The 16598-nt window shown below is 37.8% G+C and overlaps 1 protein-coding gene across 1 annotated transcript in view; it reads left to right on the top strand.

The window, feature by feature from the left end:
- kirrel3b (kirre like nephrin family adhesion molecule 3b) overlaps nt 1-16598 on the top strand; it is a 322138-nt gene that overhangs the window by 250710 nt on the left and 54830 nt on the right. Inside the window, exon 6 of the mRNA XM_041809908.1 lies at nt 13760-13865. Within this exon, the coding sequence (XP_041665842.1) occupies nt 13760-13865 (106 nt within the window). The remainder of the gene's footprint in view (nt 1-13759; nt 13866-16598) is intronic.

A 16598-nucleotide genomic window follows, 5' to 3' on the forward strand; every position in this document is an offset into this window, starting at 1 on the left:
TTCCTGTCTTGTCAAATACAGGCGAAACTCCAAAGAATGATATACAGAAGTTTCAGTCTTTGGCTTCAACTACTGACATCTTATTGTGGAATCTGAAGGGTTCCATTCATACCTAGTGATCACCACATCGGCATATGTCCCTATTCATGCCAACAACACAGCCCTTTATCAAAGATGCTGCAGAAGTGTAGAGCTGCATTGCTTCGGTGCAGTGAATAAACTTTATTATGCACAAATGTTCAAGGTTGCAAAGAACAAATGGATGCCTTCTTTTGTGTGTCTCCATTCTTTATTCAATACAGGCAGGAACAATTGACCATTCAGTTAATAACTGGCTCTGGATGTACAAAAAAATACAAAATCCCCAGTAAAATGTTAATCAAAAAGACCAGGGCCAAGGTGAATTCAGAAGGAGTTACATAGTTAAACACAAACTTCAATATAAAGGAGAGTTTCAACATTATAATTAAAATCCACACAGAGAGGACTACACTGGTGAAACATCAGCGTTATTGAAGATCTGGTACCAAACCAGTCTGGAACTGGGAGCTCAGCTGGAGGGCAAAGCTTTCAATTTACCACGCAATCTTTGTTCCAGCCCTCACCTGTAGTCATGGAGTCATGAAGGGGATTTAACCAAACTATGAGATTGTGGGTTCAAGCTGTCAGAATGAGAATCCTCAGAAGGGTGTCCGGGCTCAGCTTTACAGAGGAGGAGCCAAAGGTGGTCGCCTGGGAAGAGACCTCAGGGATGGATGGATGGATGGATGGATGGATGATGGATGGGTAGATGGATGGATGGATGGATGGATGGATGGAGGGATGGATGGATGGATGGATGGGTAGATGGATGGATGGATGGATGGAGGGATGGATGAATGGCTCGATGGGTAGATGGATGGATGGATGGATGGATGGATGATGGATGGGTAGATGGATGGATGGATGGATGGATGGATGGATGATGGATGGGTAGATGGATGGATGGATGGATGGATGGATGGAGGGATGGATGGATGGATGGATGGATGGATGGATGGGTAGATGGATGGATGGATGGATGGAGGGATGGATGAATGGATGGATGGATGGATGGATGGGTGGAGGGATGGATGGATGGATGGATGGATGATGGAGGGATGGATGGGTGGGTGGATGGATGGGTGGATGGATGGATGGATGACTGACGTGTTTCTTAGGACAAGAGAATGATCATAATAAGTTTGTTTCTTTAGGTAAAAGTAATAGGGTACTTTCTCTGTGCATGAGCCGACGTGCCGGTGATAAATGTGCTCCTGTTGTGAACAAAGATGGAGGATAAATGTGCTCCTGTTGTGAACAAAGATGGAGGATAAATGTGCTCCTATTGTGAACAAAGATGGAGGATAAATGTGCTCCTGTTGTGAACAAAGATGGAGGATAAATGTGCTCCTATTGTGACCAAAGATGGAGGATAAATGGGTGTGCTTTTGTGAGTAGTTGTCTTTAGATGAGGTCCAGATTCAGGCTGAAACGCTCTCTCTAACCACGATGGTGCCCTTCCAGGATGTGGCGGAGGTGCAGTCTCATATGCTGGCCTTGAGGCCCCTCTGATCTCGGGCAGAGCTTTCTGTCCAGGAGTCTGAATTTAAATGGAAGTTTAATTAGTCCAACTCGCCTTGCTAAGAATTTATGCTTAGTAATGAGTTTAATGCATGCAGTCCTGTGAACGCCACTATTTCCCTTTACCTGATTAGAATTGGAAATGATGAGTTGACTGCTCCTGACTACAGGGCTAATGCCTCACATATATTTCTCTGACGCTCTCTGTGCTAGCTCTGTATTGGACTCAGGGTAATTGAATAGATATTGATACTCTCATCTAACTCTCAATAAAACAGCAAACAAGAATTTTCCCCAATGCTTGTGTATTCACTACAACTGTGGCTAATGTCCACTGAACACTCTGAAATCAGAATATGTGCTTGCATTTCCTACTGCATGGGTTATTTTTTGAGAATTAAAGGTCTCAGACTTATATAATTGGCAGCTTTAGACAGACAGTATTAGTAGCAACAAAAGCAATTAAAATCTTCTCAGTCCTTCTGCCCTTCTACACATTTGGTATTCCACTCACCTCTAAGCCAGTGTGCCCTTTCTCTCTGCTCCATCCTTACAGAAATCCAAATGAGTGTAATCTAAACACAGCCCGGCACATTGCTGCACAGCTTAAACCAGCCTCAAATCCAATGCATTTCACAGGCGTGTTTTGTGTTATCATCACTTTAATGCTCATGATTTACATCCACCTCAGCGTTTTCATTCCCACAGAAGTTCATAGAGAGTTATCTGACCTCAGGTTAGAGACATTAGCATCTAAATACAGTATGGAGTGGTGATGCTGCCAAAATGAGGGGGGTTTAAAGCAAGCAGTGGTGATTCAGAACTCTGGATGGACTGCTGACTCTGGTTGTCCGTACCAGTCCATTAGCAGACTGTAATTATTTGATAGCAGCAGGGTGGCTAGTCCTGATACTGTTTCCTCAGCTTGCATTAGGCCTGTTGGACTTTAATAACAAACTCCCATACCCCCGGCATAAATCCACCGCATTGGTATGTGATTCCGATACCACAGTTTCATGTCCTACTGAATCCCACTTATCACACAATGTAAAACAGGGGTGTCAAACACGAGGCCCGGGGGCCAAATCCGTCCCATGGTGCAGTTTAAGATCACATCGTACTTGAATTAGAACTGTCCCGTAGGTCTGAGGTCTGCAGATTTCCTCCAGTATAGAAATAAAAATGTAACCTTGAAGATTTAAAATATGCGTTGTTAAGTCATAAAAATGTGATAAAGTAAAAAATTTGAAAAAGTAAGGAATGAGGGAGGAACATGAACTTGTGTTTTTATTTCATATTTACAATTTGCATCTTAAAAATATGACTTAAGCTTAGGATTTTAACTTTTTATCTTAAATTGTGAACTTTTAGATTTCAATTTTGAATTTAAAGTCATATTTTGAAATTTCAAGATCATAATTTCAAGTTTAATCTCATATTTTGACCTTTTAGGGTCATAATTTTAAATTTTAAGTCATACGTCAACCTTTTTTGTTTTTTATCTCATATTTGAACCTTTTCAACTTCTAACTTTGGTTTTTATTCAGAATCAGAAGAATCAGAATCTCTATTAATGACCACACAAACAATTTGGTGGAATTTGCTTTCGGTACAGCACTTGAAAAGGACGCTCACGTCAACTGTGTCATCCCCCAAATTTAATCCCGTATTTCAACCATTTAAAGTCAATATTTTGGATTTAATCTCATATTTTGACATTTTAAACTCCTAATTTTGAATTTTATCTCATATTTTGACTTTTTCAACTCATGATTTAGGATTTTATCTCATATTTTGACCTTTTAGAGTCACAATTTTAAAAATTTAAAGTCATACATCAACCTTTTAAAATCTAAATTTTGTTTTCTATCTCATATTTTGACTCTTTAATCTCGTGATTTAGAATTTTATCTCATATTATGACCTTTTAAAGTCTCAATCTTAAATTTTAAGTCATACGTCAACCTTTTAAACTCTGAACTTTGGTTTTTGTCTTATATTTTGACTTTTTGAACTTATGATTGAGAATTTAATCTCATATTTTCACCTTTTAAACTCAATATTTTGAATTTTATCTCATATTTTGACTTTTTAAACTCATGATTCAGAATTTTAATCTCATATTTTGACCTTTTGGTGTCACAATCTTAAATTTTCAGTCATATGTCAACCTTTTAAACTCTAAAATTTGTTTTTTATCTCATATTTTGAGCTTTTCAATTTCATTATTTTGAATTTTATCCCATATTTTGACCTTTTAAATTCCTAACTTTTATTTTGAATCCCTTATTTCGACCTTTGAAAGTCAATATTTTGGATTTTATCTCATATTTTGAATTCAAACACATGAATTTTACTTTCTTTCTCATATATTTGTCTTTGAAAACATTATTTTGACTTTTGTTTCTGTGCTCTGACGTTTTGAACTAATATTTTACGTTTTATCTCAGATTTTGAGCCCTTAAATTTATCATTTTGACTCTAAAAATCATCTCAAATTCATTTGTCATCAGTTTTCCCTCTTAGTTAATTACCTGTGAAAATAGCATGTACAGTTTATGGTTATAATTCCAATAACAAAAGCCCTCAGGTTAGACCTGAATTCAGATTTGGGCCCCCACTGTGATTGAGTTTGACACCCCTGATGTAAAATACGCCTCAGATTTTTCCTCATCCAGCTGCACATCCGCAGAGTGTTGCCCCACATAGAAACACACTTTCAAACAAGTAGATGGGAAATGAATGCACCAGAGACGGGCAAAGCCAAGGTTCTCCGTGTGTTTGCATTGCAAACAAGCTGAGCCATGTGGGAGGAAAATGAATGCCATTTGTTGAGACTAATTAATAAAGAACATGCAGATGTGCAATTGGGGAGGATTTGTTTTTGGTAGCAGCAACATGCTCTCCCTGCCTAATCAAGCAGATAATGGCGAATTCATCAGAAAGCAGATAACACATGAAAGAATGTGGAGGGAAATATGAGAGAGTTCAGTGATCACATTTTTCTCTACATCAGATCGAGCTCTATGCTGCAGTCCAGAGTTATCTCATGTCATCTTATTTAAGGCTGTATAAAGGAATTCTGTCTCCAATGCCCTGAAGATCCACTTAATGCTCTGAGCTAAGCTGTGACTGCTGTCTTTTGATTGGATCAGTGCAAAGCCTTGATCAATATGCACATATTTAAACAAATACAGATGTGCTACGAGGACTGCAGAGCTTATAGCTGCTGTTTGAATAGACCAGTGATACTCAACGTGTTCCTCTGGAGCCACATGTGGCTCTTTATTTCAAACATTATTCCCATTTTTAACTCTTCTTTTTGACATTTTTGTTTTTTGCTAATTTTTCGCCCCCTTTTTGCCATTTTTGCCACTTTTCGCCCATTTAAGCTGCCTCTTGCGATTAAAGCCACCTATATCCCATTTTGTCACTCTTTGATGCATTTTGCCCATTTTTGCCACTTTTCACTCATTTTTTGCCATGTTTTTGCCACTTTTGGACCATTTTTGCCACCTGTAACTCATTTTGTTGCCACTTCTCACCCATCAAGCTGCCTTTTGCAGTTGGATTCAACTTAATTCCCATTTTTTCCACCTGCTTTTAAATTTTTGTCTATTTTAGTCACTTTTCACTCATTTTTTGCCATGTTTTTGCCACTTTTGGACCATTTTTGCCACCTGTAACTCATTTTGTTGCCACTTCTCATCCATCAAGCTGCCTTTTGCAGTTAAATTCCACTTCATTCCCATATTTCCACCTTTCCTTCAGATTTGTTCCCATTTTAGTCACGTTTCACTCGTTTTTGTTTCATTTTTGCCAGTTTTGGACCATTTTTGCCACCTTTAGCTTAATTTATCTGCCAGTTTTCACCACTTAGATTGTGGCTCTTGCAAATGTATTTTTCAACAGTTTGGCTCTTTGGTTTAGTAACACTGGAGTAGAACATCTGTTGTTGCACAGTTGAACGTCTCATAATCAATATGCCGGACCTCAGTCTCTTACCCAGCCTGCTCCTCCCTGCAGTACTCCACTCAGCCAGCCATGTGACAGCGTTCCCATATTGCCGAGGCTATACGCCACGAGTGGACGGCCCACAACCAGCTCCCCGTCTTTCATAGATAGCAGACATTCCTGGAGTTTGAGGCTGGTCCTGCTGGAGAACAGCTGTCTGCAGTGACTTGAAGAGAGGAAATTGGGATTTAAGAAAAGGGGGGAAACAATTTATGTTGAGAATTTCTCCAGGAAAAAAGACAAGATGTAGAATTGTTCCAGAAACACCATCTGTTCTTTACTTTGAACAAAGCCTTTAAAAGCTGCCGGCCAGCTATGACAGTAGCCATCCTCTTCATCATCACTCATCTGGTTGTTGTAAATAAAACTAGACCGGCTTTCTCCTCCTTTATGTTACCACCGGTCCTTTTTACCACTCGCTGATTTGCTATCCTGAGTTACTTACATCAGCCTGAGTTGTTTTGGCTGTTAATGCATTTATTGGTGTTAGACATAAAGAAGAACCTGAAGACAAAGAGGTTAGTGAAGTGGCCTTTACTTACATGTAGATCTGCCAGGAGTTACACCCCAAACTGATCATCTGATTTCAAAATTAAGCTGTCCTAGCAGTAGCTGAGGCTGAGAGGGAGGGTCCCGTCTACCTCCTCAATTATTCACAAAAAGCATTAATTAGTAGCCAGACTGACAGTACTGAGCATTTGTGTTCTTAGAAGTCTGCTGGCACCAAGACAAGAGACGACAGTTGGCATGATTGAAAAGTGCATTACAGGAACAGTTTTAGTGAAAAAAGCTGGTAAATGAGCTTCTCCATTAAGCCTGTACACATCCACAGTCTATTAGCACAGACAGACCGCCCTCTCTTTCCTCTGTCTGCCTGTTCGCCCTAACAATCGCTCTGCCCGTACAGGTGCGTCTGATACAGCAGAAAAGTGACGCTCTCAGTTATTTTGAGCCATGACGGTAAAATAGTTAAAGCTTTTTTTTTTCTTTTGATCCTGATGATTGTGAAAATCAACAATAACTAATGCTGGGTTGTTTTCAATTTTAAGTCAAAGTAACGTGGCGGACCAAGAGGAAGGTCTGGTGGTTTGTGCCTTTGACCCTGGACATCTAAAATGTCTTCAGTTGACCCCTGAGTCAGAGTCTGAACTGTTGTCTGTCACTTATCACTCTGCTAGGCCAGCAGTGGCAGCAGCTAAGCCTTAGATTTCTTATGACAACACATGCATTTAAACTGGTGATGATGGTGCTGCAAAAATCCATTCCATGGCAGAACTTACACCTGCCACCACTGACCCACCATGACTGTGGCTCTGTAGAGTCAGCCGTCTGGCAGTCAGAACGTCCGGCTGCTCAGCCTCCCAGCTGCCCCAGTCACACGTCGATGTCTCCTTTGGGCGAGACACTTGAGCCCAGTTTACTTCCACTGCTGTGTCAGTGGCGTGTAAGTGTGTGTGGATGCGTGGGCTTAGCTAACGCTGATGTGGGCTGAGCTAACGCTGATGTCAGTGTATGGATGTGAAGTGAATGAGTAGGTGAAGCCTGTGGTGTTCAGATGACTAGAAAATCACTGTCCAGAGCTCAGATCCATTGACCACTGCTAAAAGTATCACTCACCTCTAATCTAGGTAAATTAGCGAGATTCTAGGAGCTATATTTGATCTAAATTCTCTGTCTGTCCATTTCAGTTTTAGTCTGTTTCTTTCCATTACAGGTATTTGTTGGTTAAAGTTACATTAATCATTTGGATGGAGCTACATGAGCTACATCATGTTGTTGAAAAACATCAAACTGACAACATGAGCCAGATTTTTTTTTTTAGTTTTTGTGTAGATGGATGGACAGACTAACAACTACAAAACCATCATGACTCAAGCCCCAGGATATCACTGGTGTACAGGCATGAAAAATGATCTCTCAGAATATTAGTAAATACACAGAAGCAATAATAAATATAATTTATTCTAGCAGTGGTTCTATCAACATTTTTTAAAAAGGGGCTCTTTTATTCATTAACTGCTTACTCAGGGAACCAAATACTGCATCCAGTGTCGCATGGGCCAAATATAAGGATGGTCTATGGAAAGTTAAAGGCTTTTGTAGGGCTAGAGTAAGGCTAAAGTAAGGCTGATATAAGGCTAATATTAAGGATAATAAAAGGCTAAATAAGACTAATATGAGGTTAAAGTAAGGATGATATACGGCTAAAATCAGGCTGATATAAGGCTAATGTAAGGCTGATATAAGGCTAATGTAAGGCTGATATAAGGCTAATGTAAGGCTGATATAAGGCTAATGTAAGGCTAATATAAGGCTGATATAAGGCTAATGTAAGGCTAATATAAGGCTAATGTAAGGCTGATATAAGGCTAATGTAAGGCTAATATAAGGCTGATATAAGGCTGATATAAGGCTAATGTAAGGCTGATATAAGGCTAATGTAAGGCTAATATAAGGCTGATATATGGCTAATGTAAGGCTAATATAAGGCTAATATAAGGCTGATATAAGGCTAATGTAAGGCTAATATAAGGCTAATGTAAGGCTGATATAAGTCTAATGTAAGGCTAATATAAGGCTGATATAAGGCTAATATAAGGCTGATATAAGGCTAATGTAAGGCTAATGTAAGGCTGATATAAGGCTAATATAAGGCTGATATAAGTCTAATGTAAGGCTAATATGAGGCTGATATAAGTCTAATATAAGTCTAATATAAGGCTGATATAAGGCTTATGTAAACCTGATATAAGTCTAATGTAAGGCTAATGTAAGGCTGATATAAGGCTGTTATAAGGCTAATATAAGTCTAATATAAGTCTAATATAAGGCTGATATAAGTCTAATATAAGGCTGTTATAAGGCTGTTATAAGGCTAATATAAGGCTGATATAAGGCTAATATAAGTCTAATATAAGGCTGATATAAGGCTAATATAAGGCTGTTATAAGGCTGTTATAAGGCTAATATAAGGCTAATATAAGGCTGTTATAAGGCTGTTATAAGGCTAATATAAGGCTGATATAAGGCTAATATAAGTCTAATATAAGGCTGATATAAGGCTAATATAAGGCTGTTATAAGGCTGTTATAAGGCTAATATAAGGCTGATATAAGTCTAATGTAAGTCTAATATAAGGCTGATATAAGGCTAATGTAAGGCTAATATAAGGCTGATATAAGGCTAATGTAAGTCTAATATAAGGCTGATATAAGGCTAATGTAAGGCTAATATAAGGCTGATATAAGGCTAATATAAGGCTGATATAAGGCTAATATAAGGCTGATATAAGGCTAATATAAGGCTGATATAAGGCTAATATAAGGCTGATATAAGGCTAATATAAGGCTGATATAAGTCTAATATAAGGCTGATATAAGTCTAATATTAGGCTGATATAAGGCTAATGTAAGGCTAATATAAGGCTGATATAAGGCTTATGTAAACCTGATATAAGTCTAATGTAAGGCTAATATAAGGCTGATATAAGGCTAATATAAGGCTGATATAAGTCTAATATAAGGCTGTTATAAGGCTAATATAAGGCTGATATAAGGCTTATGTAAACCTGATATATGTCTAATGTAAGGCTAATATAAGGCTGATATAAGGCTAATATAAGGCTGATATAAGTCTAATATAAGGCTGTTATAAGGCTAATATAAGGCTGATATAAGGCTAATATAAGTCTAATATAAGGCTGATATAAGGCTAATATAAGGCTGTTATAAGGCTGTTATAAGGCTAATATAAGGCTGATATAAGGCTAATATAAGTCTAATATAAGGCTGATATAAGGCTAATGTAAGGCTAATATAAGGCTGATATAAGGCTAATGTAAGTCTAATATAAGGCTGATATAAGGCTAATGTAAGGCTAATATAAGGCTGATATAAGGCTAATATAAGGCTGATATATGGCTAATATAAGGCTGATATAAGGCTAATATAAGGCTGATATAAGTCTAATATAAGGCTGTTATAAGGCTAATATAAGGCTGATATAAGGCTTATGTAAACCTGATATATGTCTAATGTAAGGCTAATATAAGGCTGATATAAGGCTAATATAAGGCTGATATAAGTCTAATATAAGGCTGTTATAAGGCTAATATAAGGCTGATATAAGGCCAATATAGAAAATGCAAATGTATTAGTTTCTATTTTAAACTGTCTCAACATGCCATATTCATTTTATGTGTGTTGATTTAAAAATCATCTTCTGGGCAGCTAGTACTTCATGGAGAGGTATGTTATTATGACACACACGCACATGGCTGGTTATACACACATGCAAATACACAGAGTTGATGCTCAGTACCTGGAGAGACTTGCTGGTTCATTACAGCCCCCAGTCATTCATGGTCCATAATGTTGTTGTTTTCTTTACTGGCCTGGGAGAGCTGGCACAGGTGGAGCTCATGGATTCGAAGGTAGAGCGGTTGGTGGGGATGGGGGGCAACTGTCGAGGGACAAAGTAAGGCTGCTGATGGGGAACATGGTGTGTGAGTGTGTGTGAGTGTGTGTGTGGGGGGGGGGTTTGTGTGTGTGTGTGTGTGTGGAGGAATATGGCACCTGGACCACCCCCTCTCTGGGGCTTTGTGGCAGCTGAGCCAGCCCAGAGCATCTGCACAGCCACAGGGTAAAAAGCAGTTTTTCTCCACTCCATGCCCACACACACAAACATGCACTCCTCATAACTTTACACAGTGTTGTTTGGCTTCTTTACAGCAGTATCTGTGTACTTCTTTAATTCTGCATGCGCTCTCTTCATCTGCATCCAAACACATCCCTGCTTACTACAATGCTTTTATTGAACACACAGCAGATAGACTGAGTGCACCTTTCAGGCAGATGGCCACAGCAGTAGCACACCCAGAACCAGCTCTTCCCCCTGAGACCAATCTACTGTCTATTATGCTTTACCAGTATGCCACTTCCACTATAAATGGAACATGGCTTTGGGGCAGAGGATGTTGAGTCTTTTTGGCATCTCTGGAAACAATTTACTCTGCAGTGCCTACAGAACATAACTGCATTAGTAAGGCTGGTGTATTGCATTTTTTACCTTATAATTCAAACTATACGTAATCTTTTCACCAGGTTGTAGTTTCCATCTCTTCTCTGTATGGAACATCTACCCATCCTCTTTTTGGAAACCCTGACAAACACCTCTTCCTACTTAAAATTCACTCTCGAAGTCTGTGAGGTAAATAGCTGTTAATTTCACATGGGATACGGTGGAAATGAACACGTATCTTCAAAAAGAATCCCACCTTTGTCAATTAGGTAGAATTAAGTTGTTTATTAGATTTGCATAATCTGTACGCTTGTTATTCTAAGACCTGTTTACTGTATCACCAAGGTTCCTCATTGTTTTAATTGGGCCTGGATGAGCTGTGGACTATCCCCATAAACTCATTATCAAGTCAACTTTTCCTTTTGTTCCTTAAATGTGCTAATGGATATTTAATCCTTGGGTGTAAAAATAGCATGTTCTCTCTCATACCTGTGAAATAAACAACAGTGTTATGCAGCACCTTGGCCTATAAACACCCAGTGGGTGGTTGGAAGATAACACACAGGGCAGCAGAACATTCAGGAGTAATTGCTTATTATGTGGGAGAAAATGTTACAGCAAACTGTGATAAGATGTCAAAACAGTGTGTTTTTTTTTTTTTTTTTTTTTTAGAAGTAATCCTAATCAAAGAATTAAACCTTGTTTATTTAGTAGAACAACAGCTGTGTGCTGAATAGCAGTGCATTTAGAGAGGAATCCATCTGCAGGTTGGTTTGTGGCTGTTTCCTTTTTTCTGAAGGTTTTAAAGGGGTCTGCCTCATCCTCAGGGGTAGTTATATTATAGGCCAATATGAGGCCCCTCCCCCTATTTTTTAAAAGCAGTCATATTCAGGTATGAAAGTCAGAGACCATATTTCTACATCTGACATATCAATACCCCAATAACCAACAGGACCTGCTCGTCAGCATAACAACCCAAACTCTCCACGTCTTCATGTTTTCTGTAAAGCACCTTCAGCAACAAGGCAATTTAAAATGCTTCAATGCGTTTCTAGAGCAGGTGGAACTTATGAGAAGGAAACTGTCAGGCTATCTCGAAGTATTGCATGCAGTTTTACCACAGCATGTTTCAGTATGTCTGTATGGATTGACCTGAGTGTAATGTACTTTATATGAAGACATTCTGGGGGATTTAGAGCGGCTTGACCCTTGTTGTGTTCTTCTTTTATTTCCCTTATTTTTATTCAAAATGCACACCGCTATCATTAACGCTAGAACCGCCGTGGTATGGAGGACCAAACCTGCCAAAATTTTAAATAAATAAATAAATAAAAGTGAAAATAAAAACAAGAATAAAAATAATAAATTAAAAAATTAAATACAAACAAATAAATATAAATGGAGATGAACACAAAAATTATATATATATATATATATATATATATAAAAGTAAAAATGAAATTCAAAAGTTAAATACAAAAAAATAAATATAACTGGAAATGACTACAGAACTAAAAAAAATATATATACATAAACAAATAAATAAAATTAAAAATAAAAAAAATTAAAAATTTGAATTAGAAAATTAAATACAAAAATAACTATAAATGGAGATGAATACAAAAATAAAAAAATATATACATAAATAAATAAAAGTAAAAATAAAAACAAAAATAAAAAAATTGAATTCAAAAATTAAATACAAAAAAAATATAACTGGAAATGAATACAAAGTTAAAACACACACACACACACACACACATATATATATATATATATATATATATATATATAAAGAAAGAAATAAAAGTAAAAATAAAAACAAAACAATTTAAATTCAAAAATTTAAAATGAATAAATAAATAAAAGTGGAATAACAGTGGAAATAAATATTTTTTTTTAGATATTTCTGATTTAAGCAGATATTAGTCTGTTTTACTCCCACTTACCTCTGTGATTTTGCTGCCATGTCGATCTCTGTACTCACAAGTCGATCAACCAATAGGCGCACAGTTCAACCCAAGACACACTAAAGACCGCCCCCTCATCTGAATAACATTTTCTGCTGTATTTAATGCTGACAGTGTCTGCAGCATGAAATAAATATATGTGAGAGCAGAGCACTTTTATTTATGTATTGGTATTTAATTCTATGTATATATTTATTTTTGTATTTATTTATATTTAATTTTTGAGTCTTATTTTTTTTATTTTTTTATTTATTTTTGTATTTATGTTTTTTATTTATGTATATATTTTTTTATTTTTGTAATTATTTCCATTTATATTTAATTTTTCTATTGAATTTTTTAATTATGTTTTTTATTTTTGTTTTTTATTTTTACTTGTATTTATTTTTTTATTTTCAATTTTGGCAGGTTTGGTCCTCCATACCCTGGATCTCTACATACTTAAACAGCCAACGGGGCAACTGTACCCGTGATTAAAGTGCCTTGATTTTCATAAATAGCACTGATCAAGGACTGTTAGTTAACCACTGACACTGAACAGCTGATTAACCACAGATAGAAAACTAGATCACTGTTGGAAGATGATCCGTCACATAGAAAATTATCTTTGGACTGATTGCTAATCCTGAAACTTCCTTATCACCAGATTCTTCAGATTACCTTCGTTTACAGACGTTTATCAGCAGTAAATGCCTTTCTCCCTGTTGTCTCCATGTTGAAGGTTGATCGATGACTATTGATTAGGCGTTGCTGCATAGAGAGAAGGTATTTCCATTGCACCATCTATTTATTGCTGGTGTGAAATAAAACAGTGGGAAAATCAAGGCTTTCTTATGGGGTACATTTGACCTGCATGGCGGTTCTAGATATAAATGTCCATTAAAAACATCTGGGTTTAGGCAAAGTCTTACTTTATGACACCAGGAGCTATTTAACAAGCTTTTAGGAAAAGTCAAATACTGACAGTCTTTAAAACTGCAAACACAATTAAAGAACAGCCTTGGGTAGATTTGACATACCTGCAGACTTGGAGCTCATATTTGATGCACAGGAGACTGCCAGTGTGATTCCGATTATTCTGACATCTGACAGGATTGCTGGTGGTCTGATCAGCTGTGTTTGTGTTTAACTGATCTCTGTATGTTCTCTTTTAGATCTTCCACTTGTTAACCTCTCGGTGGAACCTCAGCCTGTTCTGGAGGGAAATCTTGTGAAGTTTCATTGCTCCGCTAAGGCCAACCCTCCTGTCACCAACTACAGGTGAGACACAGTCATGAATCCTCCTGTCATTTCACATACCAATAAACAGTGTACCAACATTTTAGTGGATAATACATTTTCATATTAGTGTGATTTAACACTTCATTACTGATAGCGTTAATCACTGCCAGACACACGAATCTCCTGATGCCATGGAAGCATCCGATCTGCCCACATTTTCAGGGGAAGACAGGAAAAACAATGGAGCACTGTCGTGCTGAAACATTTAATGAAAATACTGCTCAGAAAATCATTTGGGGAACGTTGTCATGTGCCACTGAGTTGCAGCAAAGCAATACAGCATTTTGCTGCAAAGCTTTCTCCTTTGTGCTCCTCTCATCTCCCCTGAACATTAAATGTCCATCAGCGTGTTGAAGGAAAGCTGAAACATAATGTGCCTGACATCTGATGAAGCTGTCAAGATTTCAGCTTTTCTCAGATTAGCTTTTTTCTCCTCAGTCTACAGAATGCCAGCAGGTTTTCCCCCAGAGGGCTGAGGGAGATTTTTCTTTCTTTTTCTGTACGTTTGCTGGGCATTAGTGTTGGAATGGAGCAGCTGAGGGTCTGAATTTCACTCTTTCTTTACGCTGTGGTTTATTTCCATACACATTTGATTGACTGAAATGTTTCTTAAAAGGAAACGAGGAGAGCAGGTGTACCCCATTCTGAGGAGAAATAAACCTGCATGTATGTAGCAAACAGGCGACAAAACACAAGATCAAGAAGCCGAGTCTGTCTGATGAAGATTAGAACCAGCCTTAAGTGTGAAATGTAATGTTGAGTTTTCAAACTAATTAAGAGGCTCCAGAGCAGAAAAAATAGTCTGATAAAAGAAATAAACCACAACTCACTCAAATAAACCTGGCCAGTGAAACAGAATAAAAAATGCGTAACTTGGACCGAGCTTATTACACATCATTCCTTCTGTGAAGAGTCCTGAAAGAAGGAGCAGAGGGACCTACGAGTGCTTGGAATGAATCTGGCTTTTTTATGCTTCAGAGACTCTTTTTTATTGAAACTGAAACTGAAACACACACAATTATAGCAAAAACATGAAGGGGTTTCCTGCAAATGTGGTCTTTAAATCATTTAAACACTTAAAATACATCAAGTAATTCAGAGTGAAAGGGTGCACAAAAATAAGTTGTTTTTCCCTAAACATTCACTTTGAAATCATTTCCTTATTGTATTTATGTGCCCTAACATCAGGCCTGTTAGTTAGTTGGTTGCTTGGTTTTAGTTGGTTGGTTAGTTTTAGTTGGTTGGTTGGTTTTTGTTGGTTGGTTTTAGTTGGTTGGTTGGTTGGTTGGTTGGTTAGTTTAAGTTGGTTGGTTGGTTTTATTTGGTTGGTTGTTTGGTTGGTTGGTTGGTTGGTTAATTAGTTAGTTGGTTGGTTTTCATTGGTTGGTTTTACTTGGTTAGTTAGTTGGTTGGTTGGTTAGTTAGTTGGTTGGTTGGTTGGTTAGTTTAAGTTGGTTGGTTGTTTGGTTATAGTTGGTTGGTTGGTTGGTTGGTTGGTTGGTTAGTGAGTTAGTTAGTTGGTTGGTTGGTTGGTTAGTTGGTTGGTTGGTTGGTTGGTTTTTGTTGGTTGTTTTTAGTTGGTTGGTAGGTTAGTTAGTTGGTTGGTTGGTTGGTTGGTTGGTTGGTTAGTTGGTTGGTTGGTTGGTTGTAGTTGGTTGGTTGGTTGGTTGGTTAGTTGGTTGGTTGGTTATTTTTAGTTGGTTGATTTTATCCGGTACTTGGCTATAGTTGTGCCGTTATTCTCCAGTGGTTTTACAGACTTTGGCCTGTACATACCAGACATGCCTGACTGTATAGCTGCTCCACATAATTTAACAAGTTTAAGGTAAAAATGGGCCTAAAACCATTGCTGGCTGATATATCACATTTCTGAAGTTTTTAATATTACTCACCGTGTTTGGCACTATTTTGCAGTGCGAGTTTAGGCTACCAGTTACGTGCTCCTCCATCTCAGTGTGTCTGAACAGCTGTTTGTCCCTTTAAGAGAACATCGTTCAGTGTGCATTAATGAATCGGATTCTCACATCAGTTTAAACCTTTCATCATAACCTTGTTTGAGCTTTGTGTTTCCAGCTGTGCCTCCTTTATGTCGGCTCTGTATTTTTTTTTTTGGCCTGACTATCTTTTATGTGTTTACTTTGAATTAGTGAAACATGATCATCTGTAGACAGGAGACCGTAGCTGTAAAAAAGAGATGGATAAACAGTTTGACTGGTTAAGCTGGAGCTGCTGTTCATGGCTGTGTCTGAGCCTCGTTGTGTATAAACCTGACTCTGCACATGTTCCTGGAGGATACCTCCACCTGTGTCTTTTTCATAAGGCATTTTTAATTACCAAGCATCTTAACTTAGTCGTGTGATTGACAGGTGATCAGTCAAAGGTGTACGCCCAATGACAGCTGCAGGTTCCACCCCCTTTATGACCAAGGATGGAGCATGGTGTAAATCTTCACCTGTGGTGGGGTGGTTTTACTAACTAATCAGATCATGATGTGTACCTTAGTGGCCTGGCCCTCACCCCACAGTGAGAAGAGTTTGATCATCCCAGTGTTAGACCCACTGCGTCCTCTCTGTTCCTGACGGGTCCCTGTAAACTTAGACGGTTTGACTACGACTACATGGATGAATGTGATTAACCAATAAAGCGAGGAGTCATTATTACCTTAAAATCCTTTCTGCCCCTCTACGAGTGTATTACTGGAGTTATTTGTCA

Source organism: Cheilinus undulatus, linkage group 2 (genome assembly GCF_018320785.1).
Source record: "Cheilinus undulatus linkage group 2, ASM1832078v1, whole genome shotgun sequence".
Classification (NCBI taxonomy): Eukaryota; Metazoa; Chordata; class Actinopteri; order Labriformes; family Labridae; genus Cheilinus; species Cheilinus undulatus.